The sequence below is a fragment of the Athene noctua genome, unplaced genomic scaffold (genome assembly GCF_965140245.1).
Source record: "Athene noctua unplaced genomic scaffold, bAthNoc1.hap1.1 HAP1_HAP1_scaffold_307, whole genome shotgun sequence".
Classification (NCBI taxonomy): Eukaryota; Metazoa; Chordata; class Aves; order Strigiformes; family Strigidae; genus Athene; species Athene noctua.
In genome coordinates this window covers 83946-105736 of record NW_027437768.1, presented here as the reverse complement: position 1 = coordinate 105736, position 21791 = coordinate 83946, and the positions used below count along the sequence as shown (strand labels likewise).

Sequence of the window (21791 nt, the reverse complement as noted above, 5' to 3'; positions counted from 1 at the left end):
GGAATATTCGCTGCTTTGGTGTGACAGGAGAAGCGTGCCCTTGTCTTTCGGCACGGCCCTTGGGTGGAACGATCCCCCCAGCACCCAGCGCTGCAGCACAGCCTGCCTGCCTTCTACAGCTTCCAGCTGAGCCTTCGGCGGTTCTTGTGAGGCCAAACTGACGGTAACAGCGAGTGCGCCCAGCGCTGCCAGGAAGAATTCCTGCCTGACAGTAAAGACCTTTACTGTTGAGCGAATGTGTTCCAGGTGAAAAGAGGCAAAGACCCGACGTGTGCGGTCCCCCTGTTCCTGCAGTGGGTGCCCCGCAGCCCCCGGGCTCTGGAGGGGGCAGGAGGCAGGAGCAGGGTGCAGGCAGGCACAGTCCCTGCCTGCTCTGGCAGGAGCAGCTCTGGGCCGAGCAAACGTCCCTGTCACGGTGCCTACGGACACGGGGCCGGACAGAGGTGACCAAGCCCGGGGGAGCTCGGAGCCAGGACCTGGGGGAGACCCGGCAGAGGCGGGGGGTCAGCAAGGGACCCAAAGGGGAGGTTTGGCAAAGGGGACAGGGGAGGGCGCGCATCAAGGGCTGGGTGGAAGGACCACGGCACCAGGAATGGAGGAAAGATAATTCTTTTATTGTTCAGGTGGGGTCGCCCCAGGGAGGTTCCTGTCCTACACCCCCAACTGCTGTCTCCGGGGTGCCCGTTGCTCCTCTGGAACCAGCGTTGTTGTCATCCTTGGGGGACTGGGCGGGTCCCCGGCACTTCTGCGCCGCCAGCTCCGCCATGGCACCGGGGCAGGGCTGCTCGCTGAGAGGGAGCTCGGGGACGATGTCCGGGGTAGCGGGCACAGGCGCTCGGTTCCTTCACGCTGGCACTGCAGGGGAGGGAGGTGAACCTGCTGCACCGCGGCCCCTCCGGCGGGACGGGCAGGGCTGCCCGGCGCGGGCAGGGCACGGGCTGAGGGTCTGGGGCAGGATCTGGGGTCTCTGCCAGCACCCACCATTTCTTCAATGTGGGTTTGGTCTTCTCCAGTTCTTCTCCCTTCTGCCTTGAGCTCTGCAGGACACCAAGAGCTGAGTGAGACAGAGGCAGCTCCCAGACCCACACCGTACACCCCACAACCCCCCACAGCATCCCCAACCCCCCCACACCACATCAGCCCCACAGCCCCCCAACACCTCCCCACGCCATCCCCCCCCCCGGCACAGCACAGTGCAGCCGTCACATACCCAGAGCCACTCGACCATCAACACGCCGACGAACAGGAGGGGCGGCAGGAGGAGCATGAACAGTGGGAAGATGTCTGCCGAGGTGAGGCTGTTGGAACCCTCCATGGCTGTGGGCCCAGGGCGGCGATGAAGAATTCCTGCCCGACAGTAAAGACCTTTCCTTGTTGGAGAACGGCTTGCAGAGAGCAAGGCCGTGGGTCTCTGCAGGAGCTGATTGCAGCCATCTGAGGTAAACAAAGGAAACAACCCAGGGTACAGTTATGCTTACAAAGGACTGTTATGTTAACAGAGAGAAACTGAGGTACACAGTGGCCTTGATGGTAAAAACAACCTTGGGAAAAAAGGCAGGCCAGAAGAGGGACGATGTTGTGAAATATCTGAAATGTCACAAGGGGCTGGGATATTATAATGTAGCCTGTTACATGCATCCAACAGATTTGTGAGTAGTGTGCACGATTATTGTAGAGTGCTTATATAAGGGGTGATCTCTTTCAATAAAGTTGAAGCTTGCTCTAGCATTCACATTGAATCGGCTGCTTGCTTCCTCCGCCCGTGGGGACAAGGCACTGCCCGGCGACCACCAGTTTCAGGCCAAAGCCCTCCCGGCCAACACGGTGGCAGAGGCGCAAGGAGCCCCGCGCCAGAAAAGGTGGGACTGGGGGGAGCGTGGGCAGGGGGAGCCCAGCACGGGAGGACGGGGACGGGTCTGGGCTGTCTGGTGCAGCTGTCACAGCTGCGGTGCTGGGGACGTTTCTGTGGGACGGGATGGCAGCGGGGTCTGGGGGCGCCGGGCTGACGGTGAGGGGTGCGACGGCCCCGCGCTGAGTTTTGGTGTGAGGTTACACAGGGGCTGCGCCCGCCTGCCCCAATATAAAAGGCCGCGGCCGCACTGGGCCAGCAGCCACGGCCTGTGGCAACGGGCTCACCCCGGCCGAGATGCTCTGGCTACTGATGCTCACGGAGATGAGCTTCCTGCTCGGCGCCGTGTTGGCAGCCCAACGGCTGTGGGTATGTGACGGCTGCACCGCGCTGTGGTGGGGAGTGGGATGGGGTGGGTGGGGTGAGGGGCTGTGGGGGTGATGTGGCCTGGGAGCTGCTCCCGTCTCACCCAGCTCTTGGTGTCCTGCAGAGCTCAAGGCAGAAGGGAGAAGAGCTGGAGAAGAGCAAACCGACCCTGCAGAAATGGCGAGTGCTGGAAGAGGCCCCAGATCCTGCCCCAGACCCTCAGCCCGTGCCCTGCCCGTCCCGCCGGAGGGGCCGCGGTGCAGCAGGTTCACCTCCCTCTCTCCTCCCCTGCAGTGCCAGCGCGACGTTGCCGAGCACAGAGCGCCTCTGCCCGCTACGCCGGTCATCATCGCTGAGCTCCCTCCCGATGAGCAGCTCCAGTCCCGTGGACACCGTCTGCTCCTTCCTGGAGTCCTGCCCTGCTGCCATGGCAGAGCTGGCAGCACAAGCGTGCTCGGGACATGCCCAGTCCCCCAAGGATGATCAGGTGCTGGTGAAGAACCTGGGACCAGCCCTGGGCCCCCCACTGGAGAGGTCAGCTGGGACCAGTCAAGAGCAGGTCCCTGGCAATGAGGGCTACAACGCGCAGACACCCAGGGATGTGGAGCTGGACCCCAACAGTCACCACACCGGCCAGTGGATGCTGTTGGTCACAATATGGCTCAAGGCCAATGGAGTGGAGCTGCCTGTGCCGTACAGGGACAGCGACAAGGCTGAGTATGGAGAGGAGAGAAGGATTCCAAACATGGAATCCCTGAAGATAGACAGGAGCAGCCCCATAAACTTGGACGTGAGCGGCCCCATGATGTCGGGCAGCAGCCCCCCCCGTGACCATGGGCAGCACCATCTGGGCGGCGTCGGGCGGGAGCAGCCCAGTGGAGCCCAGTCCCCAGCAGCGGGTGCCCACGGGCAGGATGCGTGCCTGGGCGGCCCGGGGGCTGTGCAAGGGGGGCCGTGCCCTGCGGGAGTCCCGTGCCCAGCTCTGCAGGCGTGTCATGCCTGGTGCAAACGGGACCGGCAGTGCTGCTGCAGGTGCTCCCGCAAGCCCCTGAGGCAAAACTGTAACTGATTCCAAGGGGCAGCCTGGAGAGAGCACCCACCTGAAAAATAAACTATCTTAAAATATCTTTCCTCCATCCCTGGTGCCGTGGTTCTTCCACACAGCCCTTGATGCGCGCCCTCCCCTGTCCCCTTTGCCAAACCTCCCCTTTGGGTCCCTTGCTGACCCCCCGCCTCTGCCGGGTCTCCCCCAGGTCCTGGCTCCGGGACGGGGACGTTTGCTCGGCCCAGAGCTGCTCCTGCCAGAGCAGGCAGGGACTGTGCCTGCCTGCACCCTGCTCCTGCCTCCTGCCCCCTCCAGAGCCCGGGGGCTGCGGGGCACCCACTGCAGGAACAGGGGGACCGCACACGTCGGGTCTTTGCCTCTTTTCTGAAATTCTGACACCTGGAGTCGGTCTCTGAGCCTGTGCTGGGGTCAGGACTGGCTGCCAGCTCGGGGTGCAGGACGTGGAACTGGCACACAGCACCTGGTTCCTTCATGAAATTCCCACTGGAAAACCATCAGAGCAAGGGACACCGGTCTTGCTACAGCCAGCCTCCCATAAACTGTTCCTGCAGCGCCCTCCAAAGGCAGCAGGAGCAAGGACTCTGTTTGCTAGCTGGTCTGAGTCCTGGGGACAGGGCTGAAGGAAGGAGCCGGTCCCTTGGGGACTCCTCCAGTGAAGCAGGACAGGTTTCCCCCAGGGAGGCACACGGAGTGGATCAGACAACAACCGAGGCTGGAACGGTTTGGGGAAATCGCTGGCTCCCGCTCACAGCAGGATTAACTGCAACATCAGAGCAGGTCACACAGGGCCTTCTCCAGGCGTGTGCTGAGTATCTCCAGGGAGGAAGGTCTCTACAACACCCTGCCCTAGCACCTGACCACTCTCACTGCAAAAACCTGAATACCTCATCTCTCAAATGAGCACGGGCAGGAGGAGATCAGAAAGCAGACAGTGTGTAGTACTGCAGTGGCACCTGGGGAAGCTGCCAGCCTTGACCTGCAGAGCTCTGTGAAGATCCCACGGGGGCAGGTGTCGGAGACGACTTGTAACCCCCGAAACAAGGACTGAGAGAAGCAGCCGGAGGGTAAACTTGGTAAAGACAAGGGATGGGGGGGGCAGGGGCCCTCCGAGCCTTTCCAAGAAATGTCTCCAGCACTCCCAAGTAACAAAACTAGAGACACGGGGTGGGTACTGTGGAGTCTGGATAACGCAGGCTTGGTGCTCGAGGTCAGCACTTGCTCATCTCTTGTGTGACTCGTGGGAGAAAACTCGCCTGGACAGCACAGGATGCGGCTGGAGGAGGGAGCCCTGAGGAGACAGGACGGTTCTGCTCTGGGGCATCCTGTAAAGTTTTGTTACTGATTTTATTATCAACTGAAATTAAATTGTGTTTGATTTTAATATAAGTATAGAATTAAGGGATATTTTAGTAAAATAATTAAATAAATTAGTTAAATAAATTAGTTAAATTATTGGTTAAATAAATTAGTTAAATAGTTAATAATTTCTTGGAAGTTGTATGCTTATGTATGAAGACTTAATGAATATGGATGAGTAAGTTCTAGATAAGGTGTGTGATTCTGGTGCCTGGCACGTGTTGTTGGTGAGAGCGCTCCCCTACACGTCCGGCCGTCAGTAAAGAAGTGTCTGCTTATCTGCATCACACTGGAGTCGAGAAGTTATTTTTATCCCGGATTTCGGTGACAGTTTCAAGGGGCATCTGTCCCGTGAGCGATCTTTGCTTCATTATCCACAAAACGTGTATTAAAGTTGACATCCCTGAATATGCTAATAAAGACTAACGAGATCATGCTAATTACAGCACCCCACGAAGCGCCTTGCCCCTCCCCACACCTATGACACGTGATATGTAGATCAATCTGGGGGAAGGACCCGAGGAAAGCGTGTATAAATGGGGGGGGGGGGGGGGGGCAAGGATAACGGTGATGAGCAAGTGAAGAAGTGAAGTGAAGCAGGTGGATGCATCCCTGAACCCTCCTTGGCAGAACCAGCGCAGGAACCTGGACTGGTGATCTCTCTCCCTCTCTTCCCATCTCTCTCTCTCTTCTTCTCTTTTCCCCCTTGTTATCATTAAGGGACGCAAGGCGTATCATATCCCTTGCCATAATTTGTTCTACACTTAGTCAGTTATTGTGTATCCAGTCAACACACTGTGGGAAATGAAGAAATGTTTATGTCTGCACTTTGAGACTTGTCTCACCAATCTCTGCTCCGTTGGGGATTTATGAATCTACGTCACTTGTCTCCCTCTTCGGAGCAGGACGTGACAGCAGGTGGGACCTGGAGGTGCCTAGATTTTCCTTCTGAACAGCACAGCCCTAACTGCCAAGTGTTTCTGGATGACCAGCATTAGGATGTCCTCAGAAAGCTGCACCAACATCCTTCCCAGCAGCGCCGACCCGCGGTGCAGTCTCTTACCTCTGCAGCTTCAGCTCTGCCTCCTCTGCCCTCCTCTGTGTTTCCCTCAAGTCAGCGGCCACCCGGGTATTTGTCACCATCTGCGTGCCATCAAAGAGCAGCTTGGCCAGCCTCTGTGAAGGAAGCGGCACACATTTCACACCCAAAGACCTGCGTTCTGGAGGGAGGGATGCTGCAGGAACCCTGCCTGCCCAGGGTCTGGCTCCTGTCCCCATGCTGAGGTGCCTGTGTGGAGCCCTAAGCTCTGTCCTCCTGCTACGGCAGGATCGATGAGCACCCACGGGCCTCCCTCTCCTGGAAAGCCCCGCAGGCCATCAGCGCCAAGAGGAACACGCTCAGAGCACCCCCCTCTCTCACTTCCCCCGTGCGTGCAGATGCGGTTAGGCACGGCGGGGTTTTGGTTTGGATGCTTGGCGTCACTCCTACGCCCTTACAATCCACGGGAAATCCTACCCCTAGGATCCAGCCCCCAAATCCCCCACCACCCAGTCCTGAGGAGTTCCTGTCCCTGCTGCTTCTCACATAAATGCTGCTGTGTGACACTAAGCACTGTACAAAGCTAAAAGAAGGGTAAAGCCAAATATCAGGGACCCAAGAGGATCTTCCCCTCCTACCGCCACACCTGCCTGCACTCCTCAATGTGCTTGTGGCTCTTCCTCTGCTCTTCCTCCTCCTCCTCCTCCTCAGGCACTTTTGGCTCCACATCTTCTCCAAGGGCCTCCCTGGGGCAGAAGAGGGAGTAAGACTGAACATTTTACACCACATCATGCTCGGGGACGCCCTTGAATCCGGCATCCCAACCCAGACTGCATGGTTCAGCGCAGCACACTCTGCTCTCTCTTCCCCTCAGCAGGCTTAGTCCCAGGCCAGCAGGTCCCTGCAGATGCAGAAAGGAGGCAGGAAAGGTGGGGACAGCCGCCCAGAGGGAAAACAGCGTCCAGGCTTCTTTTTCTACATCTGGGACTGCAGCCCAAGGCTAGTTACTGCTTCAGCACAAGGCTGGGGAGGCTCAGCCTCTGTTTGCTTTCCAGGTGGGGATGGGGCAGGCATGGGGCAGAGGCTGTCAGGGGGCAGCCCTTAGGTGGCTGGGGGGGACCCCGGCTTGGCCATGAAGACAGCCAGCTTCTGTCCGGAGCCATTCCAGCATTGGCACTGATCCCATGGCCCAATATCCCCCAGGCTGGAGGGGCCTCTAAGGCTTGGGAGAGGCCCCCACTTCAGTCCTGCTTCGGGGAAAGGTGTGTGCCATGGCTGGTGAGCCCCAGGTCTGGGAACAGCAGCCTGCTCCAGGATGCCACTAGTCTGATGCAGATTTTGTCCAGGGGGGCAGCGGGTCCATGGCAGGGGAATCTCTTGGGGAAGGGGGTATTGCTGCCTCAGTGCTGTGCCTCGGACAGGGCGGGGATGTCCTTGCCTTTGGGATGAGCAGACATCGGGAGGTCCCCGTGCTCCTAATATCTGGCAGAGAACGGGGAGCGTCTCTGGCTTGGGATTCAGGGGAGCGCCAAGGCCAGTTTGGGGAGAGATCCCGGGTCCCGTGAAGGCTGGCAAGGCCACATCGGGTGGCTGCCCCCCGCCAGTTTTTGGTAGGGGTCCTGGCCCCAGTGCCGTTGTGGGACAGGGGATATTCTGACACCTGGAGTCGGTCTCTGAGCCTGTGCTGGCCCGGGCTGGGGTCAGGACTGGCTGCCAGCTCGGGGCGCAGGATGTGGAACCGGCCCCGGCCTGGGGGTGGGGGCATCAAGCCCGGCACCGTTCTGGGGAGGGGAGATCATCTGTGACCTGAACCGGGCTGTGGGGAGAAGGTGAGGGACTTGGTGCCGGTCCGGGGCAGGGAGGGGCCTGGACCCGGCTCCGATCTGGGCGGCAGGGGCGGCTGGGGGTCAGGCCCACGCAGCCGGGGCACCGGGGACGAGCGCCGCTTCTCGCCGGGGCTCGGCATCGAGGAGGGCGGCGACGCGAGGGCGGCGGGCGGCGACGCGCTCCTCGGCGCCGGGGTCGGGGCCGCGGGGGCTGAGGGCCGGGGCCGGGCCCCGCCGAGCCGCCTCCGCGCCGGCTCCCCGCCTCACGCGGCCCCGCAGACACAGCGCATGCGCGGCGCGGCCGGACCGGCCCCGGCGGCGCCGGGCAAACGGCGGCGCCGGGCAAACGGCGGCGCCGGGCAAACGGCGGCGCCGGGCAAACGGCGGCGCCGGGCAAACGGCGGCGCCGGGCAAACGGCGGCGCCGGGCAAACGGCGGCGCCGGGCAAACGGCGGCGCCGGGCAAACGGCGGCGCCGGGCAAACGGCGGCGCCGGGGCCCCGTGTCCTCTGCGCCGCCGGGCCGGGCCGCGCCGCCGCCTGGTGCCGCCCGCACACACGGGCGGCAGCGATCGGGGCTTCTCCGACAGCCCGCTCGAGCCCGGCCGCCGGGGGGTGAACGCGCAGCCGGAGCCCGGCGGCCCCGACCTCGTGCTGCTCCCCGCGCCGGGGGAAGGGCCTTCCCCGGGGTGAGGAGTGGGGGGGTTCGGGTTGAGCCCGCGGCGGCCTCAGCGGGAGGAGCGCGGGCCTTACGGCTGCTCTCAATTAGACAGCCCCCCACCAAAATAATGACAAATTACGACGAGCGCAGGAAACTAGCTCTCCGTAAATTGCAGGTTCGAATGTCTGTGCGCGGAGAACAGAACAGCTTTCCAGGGTTCAACGGCACCCCAGAACGCAGAACAAAGAACTCTGTGGGGTTTAACGGCCACCCCAAACGCTTGATCACTCACCTGACAAGCGAGGGCTCTCCACCTCGAGGACCTGCTCAGGGCAGCGCCCCGACCCAGATCACCTGGAGGAGCTTCCTTGGGCGACGTCCCGACCCCAGGGGAGAGTCCTCGACCGACGGCAGCGAGCTGCTCCAGGGGAGGAGCTCAAAATGGCTGCCCGAGGGGAGGAGCTCAAAATGGCTGCCCCAGGGCTCCATTGACACCCAGCCCCAATCTGACCTGTGCCCCGTAGCGGCTCCCGTTGGCCAAAGGCCCCAACTGCCGGGAAGCCCCGAGAGCAAAGGCAATCAGGAGCTGCTCCGCTCCAGCGGCCATGGAGCCCGATCTTCACTGGGGGGGACACCTGCCACAGCCTGCGCTTCCATACTTGCACGTGCTGATTAGCGCTGGCTCAGGGAACGGCCGGATCAGCTCCGGCCGAGGGACCTCTGACTCTTCTGCCACAGCCACGGCGGCTCTTTTTCTGCCAAAAGGTGGTTTGGGTTTGGAGTCCTGAGAGCTGGGATTTGTGAGTGCAAAGTCTCAGGAAAAGGGGGGAGCTGCTGCCTCCTGCCTGCCCGCAGTTGGGGCTCAGAGCTGTGAGGGGCCTCGCACAGGATTGTGCCCAAGGACCTCATGTTTGCAGCTCTGACGGGTCCATCCCGGGGAGGGCAGAGAAACCAGCAGACACCTGGGGAAGCCCCGCAGGGACTCTCCCCCAAACAACGCACTGGCACGGGCAGTCGGTCCTCTGGGAATCGGTGCGTACGTGTCGGAAATGACAGGAATATTCGCTGCTTTGCTGTGACAGGAGAAGCGTGCCCTTGTCTTTCGGCACGGCCCTTGGGTGGAACGATCCCCCCAGCACCCAGCGCTGCAGCACAGCCTGCCTGCCTTCTACAGCTTCCAGCTGAGCCTTCGGCGGTTCTTGTGAGGCCAAACTGACGGTAACAGCGAGTGCGCCCAGCGCTGCCAGGAAGAATTCCTGCCTGACAGTAAAGACCTTTACTGTTGAGCGAATGTGTTCCAGGTGAAAAGAGGCAAAGACCCGACGTGTGCGGTCCCCCTGTTCCTGCAGTGGGTGCCCCGCAGCCCCCGGGCTCTGGAGGGGGCAGGAGGCAGGAGCAGGGTGCAGGCAGGCACAGTCCCTGCCTGCTCTGGCAGGAGCAGCTCTGGGCCAAGCAAACGTCCCCGTCCCAGAGCCAGGACCTGGGGGAGACCCGGCAGAGGCGGGGGGTCAGCAAGGGACCCAAAGGGGAGGTTTGGCAAAGGGACGGGGGAGGGCGCGCATCAAGGGCTGTGTGGAAGAACCACGGCACCAGGGATGGAGGAAAGATATTTTAAGATATTTTATTTTTCAGGTGGGGTCATTGCAGGGACTTCCCCAGCCCTACACCCCCAACTGCTCTCTCCAGGCTGCCCGCTGCAGTCAGGGATAATTTTGCCTCAGGGGCTTGCGGGAGCACCTGCAGCAGCACTGCCGGTCCCGTTTCCACCAGGCGCTGACACGCCTGCAGAGCTGGGCACGGGACTCCCGCAGGGCACGGCCCCACTTGCACAGCCCCGGGGCCACCCAGGCACGCATCCTGCCCGTGGGCACCCGCTGCTGGGGACTGGGCTCCGCTGGGCTGCTCCCGCCCGGCGCCGCCCAGATGGTGCTGCCCATGGTCACGGGGGTGTCAGGGTCTGGCTCCACATCCCTGGGTCTGTGTGCCACTTCGCCCTCATCCCCAGAGACCTGCCCTTGACTGGTCCCAGCTGACCTCTCCAGTGGGGGGTCCTGGCCCAGGGCTGGTCCCAGATTCTCCACCAGCGCCTGATCATCCTTGGGGGTCTGGGCGGGTCCTGAGCGCTCTTGTGCCGCCAGATCTGCCGTGGCACCGGGGCAGGGCTCCGGGAAGGAGCAGACGGTGTCCGCAGAACTGGAGCTGCTCATCGGGAGGGAGCTCAGCGATGGTGACCACAGTAGCGGGCAGAGGCGCTCTGTGCTCGGCAACGTCGCGCTGGCACTGCAGGGGAGGAGAGAGGGAGGTGAACCTGCTGCACCGCGGCCCCTCCGGCGGGACGGGCAGGGCTGCCCAGCGCGGGCAGGGCACGGGCTGAGGGTCTGGGGCAGGATCTGGGGCCTCCCCCAGCACTCACCATTTCTGCAGGGTCGGTTGTTTGCTCTTCTCCATCTTGGCGTCAGCTGTCCCATGCTTTGCCTTCTGCCTTGAACTCTGCAGGACACCAAGAGCTGGGTGAGACGGGAGCAGCTCCCAGGCCACATCACCCCCACAGCCCCTCACCCCACCCACCCCATCCCACTCCCCACCACAGCGCGGTGCAGCCGTCACATACCCAGAGCCACTGGGCAAACATGGCGCCGAGCACGAAGTACACCTCAGTGAACATCACTACGCACAGCATCTCGGCCAGGGTGCTCGACCGTTCCCAACTCCCCCAGATCCCTCAGCGCTGGCTCAGCCCGACTCTTCAACCCCTCCAGGGATCCCGGGGACTCCCCCCTGCCCTGGGCAGCCCATTCCAACGCCCAACAGCCCCTTCTGCACAGAAATCCTTCCTCAGAGCCAGCCTGACCCTGCCCTGGGCAGCTTGAGGCCATTCCCTCGGGGCCTGGCGCTGGGGCCTTGGCTCCAGAGACTCATCCCCCCTCTCTGCCCCCTCCTGGCAGGGAGTTGCAGAGGGCCAGGAGGTCTCCCCTCAGCCTCCTCTGCTCCAGACTGAACCCCCCCAGTTCCCCCAGCCGCTCCCCAGCAGACCTGTGCTCCAGACCCTGCCCCAGCTCCGTTGCCCTTCTCTGGCCACGCTCGAGTCATTCAATGGCCTTTTTGGGGTGAGGGGCCCAAAACTGAACCCAGGAATCGAGGGGCGGCCTCCCCAGTGCCGAGCCCAGGGCTCAGATCCCTTCCCTGGCCCTGCTGGCCACGCCAGTGCTGACACAAGCCAGGATGCCGTTGCCCTCCTTGGCCCCCTGTCACTGATTTGACACCAATCAGAATTATTACAATTAATAATGTTTGATTCCAGTATGAATACAGAAATATTTTAGTAGGGTTACATGTTTACATCTTGCATTTTGCACATCTAACCAGAAACCAATGCTACTGTGAATTCCTCTGTATAGCCCTGTACCAAGGCCGAAGAATTGGTCAGTAATCATTTACTAGGTACACCTAGATACTGCTTAGGGAATTAGATTTAGAATTGAAAATAATTCTGTTTGAAGTTGTTGGAGATGTCTAGACACAGAAGTAATTTATTACCTAGAATACATTGGATAATGCCTCAGAAGTACCACAACCTGAGAGTAATGAGAACTGGGGAGAATGAACTGTCACAGTTTACAGATCTCTGCCAAGGAACAGTGAAACTGGGTAATGGGTAATTCCGGCAGGGGGAGATCGCGACCACCGACTCATGGGCCACCGACCCAAATCACACCCCAGACTCATTTCTAGACATTTCTAAGCTTCAGTGCGCAGAATCGGAAGTAGGAGGGAAGTATGATAATGATTTCCAGGAATTCTTGTGTTTAGGTATGAATACTTAATGAATATGTATGAATGAATAATATAGAAACTGTATAATTCTTGTGACTGGTGTGCGTTGTTGGTGAGAGCACGCACCCGCGCACCCGGCCGTCAATAAACAAGTGTCTGCTTATCTGCATCACATTGGAGTCGGTAAGTTATCTTCATCCCGGATTTCGGGGACAGTTTCTGGCACCCCAGATGGGACCTCGCTGAGAGACCGGAGGAGTCGGGGACCTGATCGGTTCCAGCCGGCACCGAGGATTTCTCGGGGACACCCATCGATCCCCGATCCATGCGGCTCTTCGCGACGTCCCCTGGATTTTGGTAAGACACTTCTCTTTTGTACTGGGATAAGTGGGTTAGAGTCCCACCAGTAGGAGCGGGTTAGAGTCCCACTGTACAAGCCTGCCTGTCAGACGCGGCGAAAGCTGCGCAGGGTTGGGCTAGAGGATCCTCGTGTATTGGAAGCCGAGGCCTCTGCCCGTAAGACACAAGCGAAAGCTATTGCAGGGTTGGACAGCTGGATTTGGAAACAAGAGACCCTATACGCTGTAGAGTTCTCAGAAGGAGTGCATTTAATTGGAAGTTAAAAGTTTTTATGCACTCAGTTGTGGTACTGGTTGTTTCGTCAATTGAATATTGTACGGTAATTAAGAATTGTGTTGTATTGTGTTATATACCTTTGTTTGTCGTAGTAACTGTAGAAAGGTGTGAGCGTGTTTGTGAGCGTGAGACGTGCAACTGAGCACGAAGCGGGTGTGGGGTTCGGATCCGCGGTTCTGTTATCCCGCGCGGGGTGCAGCCGGAGAAGGACGAAGCGATAGGCTTGAGCGAGTGATCGATTGTATATTGTGTTAACAAAGTAACTGAACCATGGCATCTACGCTGACTCATTTGTTTAAAAGCAAAAGGATGTGTAATCTGGCTGCAAATGACAAAGTTCTGAAAACTTCTCCGTTAGGATGTTTGTTAGCACACTGGGGAGAGGTACATGATGATTTGAGGAAAAGTCAGATGATTGAATATTGTAATCGCTGGTGGCCTCTGTATACTCTGGGTGATCAGGGAAAATGGCTCGTGAATGGGACACTGCATTATAATACCATTCTGCAGTTAATGCTGTTTTGTAGAAGAGAAGGGAAATGAAGTGCCGTATGTTGATTTTTTTTTTTTCCTATTTAAGACAAAGGAAGGATTGGCAGAAAGAATGTAAGCTGATTAGTAGGGATAATTTAGTAATGGCTATAACTTTTGACGATAAAAAGGTGAAAAAGTGTTGTTCAACATGTGAACTTGAAAAGATTGTTTGAAGGAAAGAATTGCTTCTACTGAAAAGGATGGAGGGCCAGAATTAGATATATCCCCTCCACAGGGAGAACGGCATCGGGGGCGAGAATATAGAGAACAGGTAGAGGAACCTGAGAGTAGCGGACTAGAGGATGTGGATGAAGGGCCGTCTGAGGTTGTAATTCATACCCCTGCATCTCGAAAGAACTCGGCAGCAGGTACAAACAATAGCTCCCCTGCGGCAGGGAGCTGGCAACGATGGGCCGGTGTATGTGAAAGTGCCTTTTCAGTGACGGATTCGATGGCTTGGAAGCAGGCAGCAGGAGTGTACAGAGAGGATCCGGAGAGAACAGGCAGAGTGGCAGATACTATCATCAGAACACAGAACCCGGACTGGAGTGATTTACAGGTGATTTTAGCTAATGTGTTAGATGATACAGAAAAAAACAGATGGTATTGGAGGCTGGCAAAGCACAGGCAGAAGTGACTGTATTGAGTGGGACAGCAGGTGGAATATTAGAGCAGAACTTTCTGTCTGGGGATCCGCAGTGGGGATCCAAATAATGTGGAGCACAGAGAAAGACTGAGTCGGTATCAGAAATGGGTTTTACATGGAGTTAAACACGCCATGCCTAGGTTTCTGAACTGGTCTAAATTGTATGAGGTGAGACAAGATAAGAATGAATCTCCCTCAGCGTTTCTGGGAAGACTAAAAGAAGCTGCCAGAAAGAATAAATACTGATTTGAAAGTAGAAACTGAGGCAGCTCAGATATAATTGGCTTGGATTTTTATAGAACAATCGGTACCAGATATAAGAAAGAAACTGATTGATAATTTTTGAAATATAAACTCTTGGAGGAGTGTGAATCTGAGGACAAAACTCTCATTCTACCAGTCAGAAAACCGTCGGGTGAATATAGGTTAGTGCAAGACTTCAGAGCAGTGAATCACATAGTTAAGGGTATATATCCTGTAGCAGCAAATCCTTGCACGCTGTTAACAGCTTTAAAGGAGACTTATCAGTGGTTTACAGTGCTGGATTTAAAAGATGCTTTCTTTTGTATGCCTTGGAGAAGGAAAACAGAAAATTGTTTGCTTTCGAGTGGGAAAATCCACAAACAGGACAAAGATGCAGCTGACATGGACAAGACTACCCCAAGGATTTAGAAATAGCCCGATAATTTTTGGAAATCAGCTGGCAAAAGAGCTTGAAACACGGAAACAGGACAAACCAACACCTGGACATTTGCTTTTACAATATGTGGATGACACACTGATTGCTACAGAAAAAAAAAAGATTTACCTACATACAGGTAACAATAGATCTTTTTAATTTTCTGGCACCGAATGGGTACAAGGTAGCCAGGGGGAAAAAAAAAAAAAAAAGCGCCCAAATAGCTTGTCAGACTGTGATATATTTGGACTTTGAGATTTCAGAAGGGCAGCGGCAATTAGGAACAGAACACTGAGAAGCCATGTGAGCCCGAAAATATTCATGAACTCAGAGCATTCTTAGGAATGACAGGGTGGTGCCGCCTCTGGATCATGAGTTATGGTCTGACAGCTAAACTGCTACATGAGGCCCGAAGAACTCTCCTTCGACATGGGGCCCACAGCAACAACGGGCTGTCACAGAACTGAACCGCTTTAATGCCTGCGCCTGCCTTAGGACTTCTGGACATCACCAAAGGCTGTGAGCTGTTGGCTCACGAAAGACAACGCCTGGCACTGGGTGTGCTGACTCAGAAGACGGGAAGCTGGAAACGACCTGTCGGATACTTCTCTAAACAACTGGACACGGGGAGCAAAGGGTGCCCAAACTGCCTTCGAGCTGTGGCTGCAACAGTGATGCTCACACAGGCAGCTCAGAAATTAACTTTGGGAAGCACAATAACAGTCTGTGTCCCACAGACGGTGATAACTGGTTTAGAACAGAAGGGGGGACATTGGCTGTCTCTGAGCTGAATGATGAAGTACCAGGTAGTACTGGCTGAACAAGATGGTGTGAGTCTAAAAACAACTAACCTGGTAAATCCTGCAGTGTTTTTAAGTTCCACACAGGAAGAAGAGCCACTGGAGCAGGACTGCTTGGCTGCTATCGAGTATGTTTATTCCAGTCGAGAAGATCTGAAGGATGTACCCTTGGAGCAACCAGACTGGGAATTGTACACAGATGGCAGCAGCTTTATGGAGCAAGGAGTTCGATACGCTGGGCATGCGGTAACAACAGACACCACAGTTAGAGAGGCAAAGGCACTGACGAGTGCCACATCAGCTTAGAGATCAGAACTCATTGCTTTGATTCGAACCTTAGAACTAAGGGAAACGAAGAAAGTAAATACCTGGACAGACTCAAAGTATGCTCTTGGGGTGGTACATGTCCATGGAGCTTTGTGGAAAAAAAAAAAAAAATTACTGTCCTCTCAGGGATCAAATATTATGCATCAAAATTACATTTGACAATTATTACAAGCAGTTCAAAAACCAAATCAGGTAGCAATCATGCACTGTAAAGCACACCTAATTAGGAACACAAAAGAAATTGCTAGAAGTAATTTGGCCGACCGGACAGCAAGAGAACGAATATTTCAAATGGCATTAATTCCCTCCAAAACAGTAACCCCTCACAGACGAGCAGTAGTTCCACCTTTGTTAATAAAAGAAAGAATGCAAACCAAACCTCAAGAATGTCATTAGGGAGCAGAAGCTTTAGTAACTTCTTTACAAAAACAAGTTTTATCTGTCAAGATGACAGACATGGCTAAATTAATAACTGCAAAATGTGACGTATGTTTGAAAAACAATCCAGTAACCAGGAAAAGAGTTCAAACGGGTAGATTAAAATTAAAAACTTGGGACAGTACCTGGATTAAAGGCGTGTTTGCAATCCTTCCCCCGACAGTAGACAAAGGCACTACCCGACAAGGAAAGGGACATGTAGTACCATGGTAGAAATGTGAAAGGGTGTATGATTGCAGCAATGCAGACTTAATAATTCAAAGAATTCCTCATTTGGCAGCTGCTTTAAAGTTTGGCTGTTATTGTCGAGGTGTTCATAATAACCTCACCATGACTAGTCTCTTTACACCCAGAAGAGGATACTCCTCTAGTTGTAAGAAATCTGCCATTCAGAGCCCAGGGCATTTAGTTTGGGCATTAAGTGATGGCACCCGGACAACCCACTTACCGGTAGATGGTAAGGTGAAACAAATTACTTTAGGCCTGCCAACACTGTGTCCGATTGGGAAGAAATCACCACTCAAGGGATCCCTGGAAAATTTAAAATTACAACGAATCAAAAGGTCTGAAACGGATGATGACGCTTGGAATGAACCAACAACAGGAGTAAAAAATTGGCTGGGCTTTAGAGTCTGTTTGAACCCAATAGCGTCCTACAGGAATAGAGAATGGCTTTATCACTTAACAGGACAAGGAGAAAAATTGGCCGATGTTACAAGAAAAGGATTTCAAGAATTAAACATCCAATTACAGGTAACTTCTAGAATGACACTTCAGAACAGGATGGCACTAGACATGCTTCTGTTGAAAGAGCATGGAGTGTGTGGATATCGCAAAGACAGACTGGATCATTGCTGCATTCATATCCCGAATGTTACACAGGATGGAGAACAGGATTTAGATCTGTGAGGCAAAATCGGAAAAGAAACAGAAACCATTCGAGAAGATATGTCAGAAGATCGGCTAGGAAACATTTTTAGTGGATTAGGATAGAATTTGAGCTCTTGGCTGAAATCCTTAATCAAAATTCTGTTTTTGCTATGAACTGTCCTGTTGATGATTATGTTGGTAACATACAGTTTACTAATAGGCTGCAATATATCGTAGAATGATGAGAGAAGTACCCACTATGCCACCAGGCTACAGCGCGCCACCACCATCATCTGGCAAGACAAACTTTGGCCTCAAAGATGAAAATGAATAAAAGTGTGAAAGTATTGAAATGATTTTCAACACCTTCAAAGGGGGGAAATGTTACTGATTTTATTATCAACTGAAATTAAATTGTGTTTGATTTTAATATAAGTATAGAATTAAGGGATATTTTAGTAAAAATCATTTTACATTTATTGTAGTTTGAATCTAGCAACTGACTGCTCCTCTAAAATCCCCTGTACAGCCCCGTACCAAGGCTGAAGGGACTGGTCACAACTGTTTAGTAGGAACGGTTAGAACCCAGGTAACGAAACACGAGGCGATTTGTAACCTGATTTATAATACATGTACAGGACTAGAAGAATGCAAGTAGCTGTCAAGGTCCAGGATGAACGGGAACTGAGGGCAGTGACCGTAACAGCTGGCAGGTACCTGCCAAGAAAACCGTGTCCTTAAGCAAAAGGTAATTCCGGCAGGGGGAGATGGCGACCCCCGGCTCACGGACCACCTGCTCCCATTACACCCAGAGCCATTTCTAGACATTTCTAACCTCTACTGCGCAGAATCGGAAATAGGAGGAGAATATGTGAATGATTTCCTGGAAGTTGTATGCTTATGTATGAAGACTTAATGAATATGGATGAGTAAGTTCTAGATAAGGTGTGTGATTCTGGTGCCTGGCACGTGTTGTTGGTGAGAGCGCTCCCCTACACGTCCGGCCGTCAGTAAAGAAGTGTCTGCTTATCTGCATCACATTGGAGTCGAGAAGTTATTTTTATCCCGGATTTCGGTGACAGTTTCAAGGGGCATCTGTCCCGTGAGCGATCTTTGCTTCATTATCCACAAAACGTGTATTAAAGTTGACATCCCTGAATATGCTAATAAAGACTAACGAGATCATGCTAATTACAGCACCCCACGAAGCGCCTTGCCCCTCCCCACACCTATGACACGTGATATGTAGATCAATCTGGGGGAAGGACCCGAGGAAAGCGTGTATAAATGGGGGGGGGGGCAAGGATAACGGTGATGAGCAAGTGAAGAAGTGAAGTGAAGCAGGTGGATGCATCCCTGAACCCTCCTTGGCAGAACCAGCGCAGGAACCTGGACTGGTGATCTCTCTCCCTCTCTTCCCATCTCTCTCTCTCTTCTTCTCTTTTCCCCCTTGTTATCATTAAGGGACGCAAGGCGTATCATATCCCTTGCCATAATTTGTTCTTCACTTAGTCAGTTATTGTGTATCCAGTCAACACACTGTGGGAAATGAAGAAATGTTTATGTCTGCACTTTGAGACTTGTCTCACCAATCTCTGCTCCGTTGGGGATTTATGAATCTACGTCACTTGTCTCCCTCTTCGGAGCAGGACGTGACAGCAGGTGGGACCTGGAGGTGCCTAGATTTTCCTTCTGAACAGCACAGCCCTAACTGCCAAGTGTTTCTGGATGACCAGCATTAGGATGTCCTCAGAAAGCTGCACCAACATCCTTCCCAGCAGCGCCGACCCGCGGTGCAGTCTCTTACCTCTGCAGCTTCAGCTCTGCCTCCTCTGCCCTCCTCTGTGTTTCCCTCAAGTCAGCGGCCACCCGGGTATTTGTCACCATCTGCGTGCCATCAAAGAGCAGCTTGGCCAGCCTCTGTGAAGGAAGCGGCACACATTTCACACCCAAAGACCTGCGTTCTGGAGGGAGGGATGCTGCAGGAACCCTGCCTGCCCAGGGTCTGGCTCCTGTCCCCATGCTGAGGTGCCTGTGTGGAGCCCTAAGCTCTGTCCTCCTGCTACGGCAGGATCGATGAGCACCCGCGGGCCTCCCTCTCCTGGAAAGCCCCGCAGGCCATCAGCGCCAAGAGGAACACGCTCAGAGCACCCCCCTCTCTCACTTCCCCCGTGCGTGCAGATGCGGTTAGGCACGGCGGGGTTTTGGTTTGGATGCTTGGCGTCACTCCTACGCCCTTACAATCCACGGGAAATCCTACCCCTAGGATCCAGCCCCCAAATCCCCCACCACCCAGTCCTGAGGAGTTCCTGTCCCTGCTGCTTCTCACATAAATGCTGCTGTGTGACACTAAGCACTGTACAAAGCTAAAAGAAGGGTAAAGCCAAATATCAGGGACCCAAGAGGATCTTCCCCTCCTACCGCCACACCTGCCTGCACTCCTCAATGTGCTTGTGGCTCTTCCTCTGCTCTTCCTCCTCCTCCTCCTCCTCAGGCACTTTTGGCTCCACATCTTCTCCAAGGGCCTCCCTGGGGCAGAAGAGGGAGTAAGACTGAACATTTTACACCACATCATGCTCGGGGACGCCCTTGAATCCGGCATCCCAACCCAGACTGCATGGTTCAGCGCAGCACACTCTGCTCTCTCTTCCCCTCAGCAGGCTTAGTCCCAGGCCAGCAGGTCCCTGCAGATGCAGAAAGGAGGCAGGAAAGGTGGGGACAGCCGCCCAGAGGGAAAACAGCGTCCAGGCTTCTTTTTCTACATCTGGGACTGCAGCCCAAGGCTAGTTACTGCTTCAGCACAAGGCTGGGGAGGCTCAGCCTCTGTTTGCTTTCCAGGTGGGGATGGGGCACGCATGGGGCAGAGGCTGTCAGGGGGCAGCCCTTAGGTGGCTGGCGGGGACCCCGGCTTGGCCATGAAGACAGCCAGCTTCTGTCCGGAGCCATTCCAGCATTGGCACTGATCCCATGGCCCAATATCCCCCAGGCTGGAGGGGCCTCTAAGGCTTGGGAGAGGCCCCCACTTCAGTCCTGCTTCGGGGAAAGGTGTGTGCCATGGCTGGTGAGCCCCAGGTCTGGGAACAGCAGCCTGCTCCAGGATGCCACTAGTCTGATGCAGATTTTGTCCAGGGGGGCAGCGGGTCCATGGCAGGGGAATCTCTTGGGGAAGGGGGTATTGCTGCCTCAGTGCTGTGCCTCGGACAGGGCGGGGATGTCCTTGCCTTTGGGATGAGCAGACATCGGGAGGTCCCCGTGCTCCTAATATCTGGCAGAGAACGGGGAGCGTCTCTGGCTTGGGATTCAGGGGAGCGCCAAGGCCAGTTTGGGGAGAGATCCCGGGTCCCGTGAAGGCTGGCAAGGCCACATCGGGTGGCTGCCCCCCGCCAGTTTTTGGTAGGGGTCCTGGCCCCAGTGCCGTTGTGGGACAGGGGATATTCTGACACCTGGAGTCGGTCTCTGAGCCTGTGCTGGCCCGGGCTGGGGTCAGGACTGGCTGCCAGCTCGGGGCGCAGGATGTGGAACCGGCCCCGGCCTGGGGGTGGGGGCATCAAGCCCGGCACCGTTCTGGGGAGGGGAGATCATCTGTGACCTGAACCGGGCTGTGGGGAGAAGGTGAGGGACTTGGTGCCGGTCCGGGGCAGGGAGGGGCCTGGACCCGGCTCCGATCTGGGCGGCGGGGGCGGCTGGGGGTCAGGCCCACGCAGCCGGGGCACCGGGGACGAGCGCCGCTTCTCGCCGGGGCTCGGCATCGAGGAGGGCGGCGACGCGAGGGCGGCGGGCGGCGACGCGCTCCTCGGCGCCGGGGTCGGGGCCGCGGGGGCTGAGGGCCGGGGCCGGGCCCCGCCGAGCCGCCTCCGCGCCGGCTCCCCGCCTCACGCGGCCCCGCAGACACAGCGCATGCGCGGCGCGGCCGGACCGGCCCCGGCGGCGCCGGGCAAACGGCGGCGCCGGGCAAACGGCGGCGCCGGGCAAACGGCGGCGCCGGGCAAACGGCGGCGCCGGGCAAACGGCGGCGCCGGGCAAACGGCGGCGCCGGGCAAACGGCGGCGCCGGGCAAACGGCGGCGCCCGTTCCCGCTCCCGCGCCGGGCGGCGGCGGCCGCGAGGGGCGGGCGCGAGCGCGGGGCTCGGGCCGGGCTGCGGGGCAGCGACGGCCGCGGGGCCCCGTGTCCTCTGCGCCGCCGGGCCGGGCCGCGCCGCCGCCTGGTGCCGCCCGCACACACGGGCGGCAGCGATCGGGGCTTCTCCGACAGCCCGCTCGAGCCCGGCCGCCGGGGGGTGAACGCGCAGCCGGAGCCCGGCGGCCCCGACCTCGTGCTGCTCCCCGCGCCGGGGGAAGGGCCTTCCCCGGGGTGAGGAGTGGGGGGGTTCGGGTTGAGCCCGCGGCGGCCTCAGCGGGAGGAGCGCGGGCCTTACGGCTGCTCTCAATTAGACAGCCCCCCACCAAAATAATGACAAATTACGACGAGCGCAGGAAACTAGCTCTCCGTAAATTGCAGGTTCGAATGTCTGTGCGCGGAGAACAGAACAGCTTTCCAGGGTTCAACGGCACCCCAGAACGCAGAACAAAGAACTCTGTGGGGTTTAACGGCCACCCCAAACGCTTGATCACTCACCTGACAAGCGAGGGCTCTCCACCTCGAGGACCTGCTCAGGGCAGCGCCCCGACCCAGATCACCTGGAGGAGCTTCCTTGGGCGACGTCCCGACCCCAGGGGAGAGTCCTCGACCGACGGCGGCGAGCTGCTCCAGGGGAGGAGCTCAAAATGGCTGCCCGAGGGGAGGAGCTCAAAATGGCTGCCCGAGGGGAGGAGCTCAAAATGGCTGCCCCAGGGCTCCATTGACACCCAGCCCCAATCTGACCTGTGCCCCGTAGCGGCTCCCGTTGGCCAAAGGCCCCAACTGCCGGGAAGCCCCGAGAGCAAAGG

At 56.7% G+C, this 21791-nt stretch overlaps 2 protein-coding genes across 14 annotated transcripts; both read right to left on the bottom strand.

The window, feature by feature from the left end:
* Positions 1-593: 593 nt before the first annotated feature.
* LOC141955559 (uncharacterized) lies at positions 594-8585 on the bottom strand. Of its 3 annotated transcripts, XM_074895262.1 has the most exons (6): positions 8454-8585; positions 6323-6422; positions 5701-5813; positions 1211-1434; positions 982-1037; positions 594-855 (listed from the first exon to the last, which is right to left on the bottom strand). In XM_074895262.1, the coding sequence occupies exons 3-6, from the start codon at positions 5778-5780 to the stop codon at positions 652-654; spliced, it is 564 nt and encodes a 187-aa protein (XP_074751363.1). In that variant the 5' UTR covers positions 5781-5813; positions 6323-6422; positions 8454-8585; the 3' UTR covers positions 594-651. The 3 variants fall into 3 exon arrangements, with proteins under 3 accessions (XP_074751363.1, XP_074751361.1, XP_074751362.1); XM_074895260.1 differs by having other exon boundaries at positions 594-1037; XM_074895261.1 differs by having other exon boundaries at positions 594-1037; positions 6327-6422.
* Positions 3497-21628, bottom strand: LOC141955560 (uncharacterized). 11 transcript variants are annotated; one of them, XM_074895267.1, is made up of 10 exons: positions 21481-21628; positions 19295-19394; positions 18673-18785; positions 17482-17582; positions 16444-16526; positions 16121-16170; positions 15599-15645; positions 15282-15465; positions 10575-10651; positions 9020-10441 (listed from the first exon to the last, which is right to left on the bottom strand). In XM_074895267.1, the coding sequence occupies exons 9-10, from the start codon at positions 10607-10609 to the stop codon at positions 9862-9864; spliced, it is 615 nt and encodes a 204-aa protein (XP_074751368.1). In that variant the 5' UTR covers positions 10610-10651; positions 15282-15465; positions 15599-15645; positions 16121-16170; positions 16444-16526; positions 17482-17582; positions 18673-18785; positions 19295-19394; positions 21481-21628; the 3' UTR covers positions 9020-9861. The 11 variants fall into 11 exon arrangements, with proteins under 11 accessions (XP_074751374.1, XP_074751375.1, XP_074751372.1 ...); XM_074895268.1 differs by lacking the exon at positions 16121-16170; XM_074895263.1 differs by lacking the exon at positions 17482-17582.
* Positions 21629-21791: the final 163 nt, after the last annotated feature.